This window comes from Herpailurus yagouaroundi, unplaced genomic scaffold, assembly GCF_014898765.1.
Source record: "Herpailurus yagouaroundi ecotype Mexico unplaced genomic scaffold, PumYag 221, whole genome shotgun sequence".
NCBI classification, from domain to species: Eukaryota; Metazoa; Chordata; class Mammalia; order Carnivora; family Felidae; genus Herpailurus; species Herpailurus yagouaroundi.
This window is the reverse complement of record NW_024412452.1, coordinates 10,175,256-10,182,818: the sequence shown is the minus strand read 5'-3', so window position 1 is coordinate 10,182,818 and position 7,563 is coordinate 10,175,256. Positions and strand designations below refer to the sequence as shown.

Below are 7,563 nucleotides of genomic sequence, written 5' to 3'. Positions count from 1 at the left end.
TACCCAAGTTAGAATAAAAAGCAAACACCTGGAAAAGCCTCGTTTAAAATTACAATTACTTTGTCTTTAGTTATGACTTATTTGAAAGTTACACAAAAATACAAAGGTGAGGAGCTTGTTGAGCGTATGTCTCTTTCACAATGTTGCTCTTCCGACAAACAGCGAGACGGCGAGCCTCCCGGCCAACTGCAGTTACTAACGCTCCCGCACCCCCGCACTAGAAGTCTTTTCCACCTAGCGTTGCTTTGCTACAAATTTCGCGAGAACACAGGGCTCCCTTCGGCCCCTCCCCGCGCGGCCAGCTGAACTCCACCCACTTCTTGCCCGGCGATCTCCTGACGTCATAGGCGCGCCGGAGCGCTTGCACAGCGGGGCCGGGGGCGGAAGTGCTATCCGCGGAAGTGATAATTGCGCGAGTCGTGGGTGGGATGACCGCGGGTCAGCTCCTTCGAAGGCTGTTGCGAACACCTTCCAGTTCCATGGCTCAGAGCCGAATCGGTGGCGTGTCCCCCTCCAGGGGCATGCACGCGAAGCGCGGGCCTCGAAAGCTCTCCATCGAAGGAAATATTGGTAAGGGCCGGAAAGTGGCTGCCAAGCCTTTGCCTCCCCCGAGCTGGTGGCCGAAAGGCTGGGAAAGGGAGCTGGGCCAAGACCACCCTGCCCCCGCGATCTGATGTGACGGGGCCTTTCTCTTCCCAAAGAGGCCTCTTTGATTTTTAGGATGTCAGGCCTTAGTACTCTCCCACAGTCACGAAGTCCGTAGATAGCCAGGAGTTCCGCCAGCTTGTTCTGATCGCAATGAATGCGACAAGGAGCAGGGTGTAATTTCTTTTGTTCTCCTAAAATAGGGATGTCGGATTTGGGGGGCGGGGGGTGAAGTGCCATTTAAAATAGGATTTCAGATTTTAGTGTGTGTGTGTGTCCTATGCAATATTTGGGACATGCATTAGAAAAAATTATTATCTATCTACAATTAAAATTTACTGGCGTCCTGTATTTTATCTGGTAGCCCTACCCTGAGAGTTCTTAAAGTTCAGTCATTCAGATACCACTTACAGTAATTTTGCCATGTCTCTCTTCTAGTCCCATATAATTTAACATTTTTCTTAGAAGAAACTCACTTTTTAAACTTAAGACATGTTTTAAAAGTAACTGTTACAAGAGTAGAGACCCGGTATGTTAGATAAAAAGGAACCAAAAAAACCAAATGAAAGCATAACACTTCGGGTTTTTTTTTTTTTTTTTAATGTTTATTTATTATTGAGAGAGAGCATGAGCAGGGGAGGGACAGAGAGAGAGGGAGACATAGAATCCGACGCAGGCTCCAGGCTCTGAGCTGTCAGCACAGAGCCTGACGCGGGGCTCGAATGCACAAACTGTGAGATCATGGCCTGAGCCGAAGTCGGGCGCTTAACTGACTGAGCCACTCAGGCGCCCCTGCTTCAGTTTAACGTTAGTAAGTTCTGACTTGATGCTTTTACCTGCTGAGGTGCTGAATAAGTGTTGAAAATTGAAGACAGCCTAGAAGCCAACTGAGAATTTCTCATTTTATTCATTTGACAAATAACCCTTTGAGCAACTTCCATATGCTAACCCTGTTCATAACCCTGAGGATATAGCACTGAACAGAACAAATAAAAATCTCTGCTCTCACGGAACTCTAGTAGAGGTAAATAATAAACAGTATGAATTAAGTAAACAATATATTAGATAGTAATGAATGTGATGGGAGAAAATTCAGGGGTGAGAGATTGAGGGAGGTTGCAGTTTTAAATAGGTTCGTCAAGACACGCCTCACTGAGAAGGTGACATTGAAGCAACAACCAGAAGAAAGCGATGAAACCATGTGGATAACTGGGAGACTCTTCCAGGCAGAGGGAAGACCAAGTGCAAAGGCCCTAAGGTGGATAGCGTGTTCAGGGAACAAGAAGAAAGCTGTTGTGGCTGGAGTGGAGTAAGCAAGGGGGAGAATGGGAGGAGATGAGGTCCAAAGGTAAGGGGTGGCTGGATTGCATAGGCCTTGTAGTCCGTGTTGGACTTCTGCTTGCCACTGGAAAAGATTTGCTCTGTCATGTGACATGATTTGACTTAAATTATAAGAAGGTGACTTTAGCTGATATGTTGAAAGTAGGGGTCAGGTGGTTATTGCAATGGTGAGTTGCAGTGAGTTCGAGCAGGGTGGTGACCGTGGAGGTGGTAAGAAGCAGTTGGATTCCAGTTACATTTTAAGGCAGGGCAAACTGGATTTAGTAGCAGATGTGGATGGAGTATGAGGTAAAGAGAGGTCCGTGATCACTCCAATCATTTTGGCCTGAGCAACTCGAAAAACGGGAGTTCCAAATTTTCATAAATGGGAGAAGAATGAGAAGAACAGACTGAGCACAGAGGATGGTTTCAAGATTTTACCTTTAGTCGTGTTAGGTTTTTGTATGCTTGGTAGATATCTGAGTGGAGGTGTTGAAGAGGCAGTTTGATATATACGTCTGGAGTTCAGAGTCTCCCTGGACTGGAGGTATAAATGTAGATGGTATTTGAAGCCAGGAGACCTTGTTGTGTTGATGGAGAGGACTAAGCCATGGGGCAGTTAGATGGAAGAAGGAATCAGGCAAAAGAAACTGAGAAGGAATGACCACTGAGGTAGGAGAAAAACCAGAAGAGAATGATATCTTGGAAGCAAAGTGAAGAAGGTGGTTGGGGAGTGGGAATGTTCAACTGTGTAATGCTGTTTAGGTAATGGAGCTTTTTGGTGAACTTGAGAAGAACGGTTTTTAGGGGCAGTGGGGGTGAAAGTCTGATTGGCATAGGTTCAAGGAGAATGGGAGGTGACAATGGATTCAGACAACTACAAGTTTTCCTAGAAAGGGGAGACATGGGGTGGTAGCTGAAATGGGAAGAAGGTTTGAGGGGGTTGTTTCCAGTTTTTTCTTTTTGTAAGAGGTATTGGATCATATTTTTAAGCTGGTGGAAATGGTCTAGTAGAGAGGGCAAAAAAATTCGTGAAGCAGGAGACAGGATATAATTACCGGAGTGATTTTAGTAAGCAAGGAGTGGAATCTCTTGCCGAAGTGGAGAGAGGTTGGCCTAAGCTAGGAGCAGAGTTTATCCCTAGGAACGGTGTGCGTGGCAACATAAGTGAGTACTGACTCAAGTAGGTGTGGTGGGAACTTGGGGAAGGTCTTTTGGTTGTTTCCTCAGTGAACCGGGAAGAAGGGTCAGCTAAGCAGAGTGGGTGTGAGGAGAGAGGAAAGACATGAATTAGTCTAGTGAGCGAGCAAGAGAAATGTAGAGAGTTGCTAGGCAGCATTAAGGACCCACTTGGACTTAGTGGTCATGGGTTTAAAGTGAGATCAGTCACCACATCTGTGTGTGTTTCTGCAGCCAAATCAGAAACATCAAAAAGATTGAGAAGGGAGGGTCCTGATGGTGTTCAAGATGTTCTGCCTTTGGGAAACATGCCTCTTAGGGAAGCTCTGTTCTCAGAGCCCACAGAGGTACCAAAGTACTTCACAAAAGAAGTACTTGGACAGGCCATTAGGTGAAGTTTGATTTTCCTGACCAATTTTCCTGACCTTTGTGTCTTAACCTTTGTAGATGGATATGCTTCTGCCTTGGTTTCTCTTGAACCGAGACTTACCGAATATGTGCTATGAGGGTAGACTCACATGTGATACAATTCCTGTCCTTTAAGAAGCTCATAGCCAGGTGGGAGGAGCAGACTTCTAAACATCATTCCTGTACCATGTGATGAGTGCCATGCTTGCTTGGGCATGGAAACTCAGAATCTCTGGGGTAGGAATTCCCAAGGGGGAGATGAGAAAGGAATGTTCCAGGTACAGGAGGTAACACTTGCCAAGGCAAAGCCTGAAGAAACATGCAGTTTTAATAACAGGGATGTACCTGTGTGGCAGAACAAGAGGGTGGAAGGGTAGACTTGCCAGATGTTGAACAACCTTGTGGACCATGCTAGTAGAGGGACCATGCGGGGGAGGGTGCTGAAGATTTGAGGCCAGTATATGTCACAACCAGATTAATTTTAAAACAGAAATTGGCCAGAATGAACAAATAGGAAGGTCCATAAAACAGGCACTTTCTTTATATGTCTTGTTTGCTGCAGTACCCATAGTGTCTTGTATCATTGCTCTGAGTGAATGAGCAGGAACAGAATTTGTAGCTAGACTGGTTTTGTGGCTGCTGTTGTAGTAGTGGGAGTGTGGGAAGATGCCGGCCTGGACAGAGGGAATGGAAGGACGGAGAAGAATGGAGTCATTTGAGAGAGATTCTTAGAAGTGAGATTGACAGGACTAGGTGGCCACTTCTAGTATAGAAGATGACAGTGAGGCTTTTAGTTTGGACACTGACTGGAAACTGAAGATGGGAATAAAGGAAGAGGAAGTCTGGGGAGGTAAGAGTGATATGTTTAGTTATCAGGTCCCTCTGAGGCATACAGAGATAGATGTTCTGGGGTAGATTAGGACATGTGCCTGAAATCCAGAGGGATGGGACTGAGCTTTCAGGTATGGAAGTTGTTGATGGTGGGGGTAGCTGTTGAAGCCTTGGAAGTGGATGCACTTGCCCAAGGAAAGTGTGACTAATGACCAGTGGACTGGGGGACCCTAATCTGGCTGTTTCTAGTTTTACCTCCCACAACTCTTCCATCACCCCACACAGCCACACAGCCTGGTGACTGTCCTCAGGCGGAATTAGTCACTGCCTCCTCTGTGTGCTCCCATAACATTTTGTACCCACAAATGCTGCAGCACTTGACTTCTGCCGAGACCTTCCCTGGGTTGGCTGCTTAGTGTTTTGCTCATCTTGGCATCACCAGCACTTAACCGCTGCCTGACCCATTGTATTCTTTCAGTGTTGACCACATGTTTGGCTCCTGTGCTTTGACATCCACGTGAAAGGTCGTCACTGGTGCCCACGGAAGGAATACGTCAAACTGCTTTACAATCCTAGTCAGGACTGAGCTTGTTCTCTAATCACAGGTGGCATCCCCAAGTAAATGAGGACCCATCCAGGAAACCTGAATAGAGGAAGGGAAACCCTTGTCCTGACTGAAGTTAGATATGTTTAGAGGGGCTTTTCTAGTAGTCCTGCTGCTCCAAGTCTTGTTGATCTGATCCTGTAAGTGCAGACACCCTGCTCATGTGTCTGGTATGAGCTGTGAAGCCATCTGCCATGTGTGATGGAACGTCAGAAACTTGGTGCCTGAACAATGCCTGAAAATCTCTCACCTCTCCTCCCTCCCACCCCCCATCAACCCTTAGTTTGTTCTCAGTTCTCAACAGTCTCTTATGCTTTCTTAGCCTATCTTCTAAGTGTATTCATGGCTACGGTATATTATTGCCTCCCAAAGCTAGTTATTTTGTAATTACAAACCTCAGTTGAACAAAGGACTACCATATGAAATACTGGCAGTGAGTGATCTCAGACCATTCTCACTTTGCTTTTCAAAGACCCAACCAAAGCAGAAGAAACTTTATCACTTTTACAGTCTAGAGGCTTGTATATAAAGCAGCGGAGAGAGCTTCCCTAATAGCATGTTTCCTGCATTCTAACATCACTAATGCTCATCTTTTGCTTTTATTGCGTGTAAACAACTGGGCAAAGAATCCTAGCGGAAAAGATAAACGTTGTATATTGGAGCCTTTGTTTCTGTGATTCGCCTCGTTCCATCCATCTCCATTCCTAGGACCTGGCTAGGTACTCAGGATGCAAAGGGAACAAGGCCAGTCTGTGTCTTCAAAAAGCAAGTGGAGAGAGTGATGGGTCAACAAATAATTATAATGTAATACCTTGGTACATCAGAGAAGGCAGTAATTAGCTCTGCCTCCAGGTGACGTGGAGCTGGAGAGAGTTCAGGAGGGTTTCACGGAGAAGGAGGGAGTGAAAGGATGAATCCTGTGGTGGGCAAAGTGGGGGAGGAAGGTGTTCCAGACCAGTGAGGGTCTCATGCTGAACAGAGCGGTTTGGATTGTTGGGATTGTTTGCTGGGAGCTGGGAGCAACTTTTTTTTGGTAAACATAGTTTTCCCTAGGAAAAACATTAAAAGGAATGAGGGCAAAAATGTATTATGTTTCTTTTAAGCCTGCTGAGTGATTTTTGTTACGTTTGCCCAGTGTGCTTTTAGGCTCAGAGCCTTTCTGAACCTAGGTACTTTGTTTCATGGGTGGATTATGAACTTTTTGAGGGCAGGATCTCAGCCTAATTCATTTTATAGTACCTACTAGTTAGTAGCGATTCCATAAACATCTCATAAACATCTGGTGAGCGAGTGAGTGAGAGATGAATGTGGCATCGCATGCAGTTCCTGAAGTAAAGGCTTTCAATTTTCTTTGGAAGACTTTTGTGTTTAAGATAGACAGTTTTATATATATTGCCTTTGTTTGCTTTTTGGTAAAAGGTTTCAGAATTGGATTTTTGCCATGTTTTTCATTTTGTTCAGGAGAGGAAAATGCTTGGAGGTGATGGTATGTTTAAGAGGCTCACATGAAATACACCTGTATTAAATTTAAAATAATACATTATTTTGGACATTACACTCTGACTGCTAGGTTTTAGCAGAATGTAGCAATAGCAGGCATCATAGTTTATAGAAAAATTTGTGGAAGAGAAAAAGGAAAAGATGGACATTAGCAAGAGAACTCTTTGGTGCAGCTTGTGGAATGACAGTCTTGGTGCTAATAAAAATCAACATGTTGAACTAATATACTCTAAAGAAAGTACCTTCCCCCCTTTTTCAAGTCATGGCACATATAGTAAAGTTCAGTAATAGCCAAGGCCTGAAGGGAAGGTTTGATTCTGCAATCTGATACCTCCCAAATTTCATGATATTAAAGAGTATATTGAAAGATAACAGTGAACCTGGGATCCAACTATCGTGATAATGATATAATAAGAAGCTGGTGCTCTGCACAGACACCGGACAAAGGGAGGACTTTTTCTTGTTTGCCCAGTGTTGCATAAAGAGGAATGGCTTTTGGTGGACATGAGTGTTCTGCTTGCTAGGAGAAGGCCAATGTAGCAGGAAAGAAGCAGATGTCACCACTCTTATGAAGCCCCTGGAACACATTAAAACATTTGTCTTTTTTTTTTTTTTATTTATTTATTTTTTATTTATATATGAAATTTATTGTCAAATTGGTTTCCATACAACACCCAGTGCTCATCCCAAAAGGTGCCCTCCTCAATACCCATCACCCACCCTCTCCTCCCTCCCACCCCCCATCAACCCTCAGTTTGCTCTCAGTTCTCAACAGTCTCTTATGCTTTGGCCCTCTCCCACTCTAACCTCTTTTTTTTTTTTTTTTCCTTCCCCTCCCCCATGGGTTCCTGTTAAGTTTCTCAGGATCCACATAAGAGTGAAACCATATGGTATCTGTCTTTCTCTGTATGGCTTATTTCACTTAGCATCACACTCTCCAGTTCCATCCACGTTGCTACAAAAGGCCATATTTCATTTTTTCTCATTGCCACGTAGTATTCCATAGTGTATATAAACCACAATTTCTTTATCCATTCATCAGTTGATGGACATTTAGGCTCTTTCCATAATTTGGC

General features: G+C 44.5%; 1 protein-coding gene across 5 annotated transcripts in view; it reads left to right on the top strand.

The window, feature by feature from the left end:
• The first annotated feature begins 330 nt into the window (after nucleotides 1-330).
• DGUOK (deoxyguanosine kinase) overlaps nucleotides 331-7,563 on the top strand; it is a 48,980-nt gene continuing 41,747 nt past the window's right edge. For 2 of the 5 annotated variants that reach the window (XM_040458502.1, XM_040458503.1), the window contains exon 1: nucleotides 344-570. In XM_040458502.1, coding sequence (XP_040314436.1) covers nucleotides 429-570 — 142 coding nt within the window. In that variant the 5' untranslated portion in view covers nucleotides 344-428. Of the gene's footprint in view, nucleotides 571-7,563 lie in introns of all 5 variants that reach the window. The other 3 variants (XM_040458504.1, XM_040458505.1, XM_040458506.1) reach the window with 3 other exon arrangements.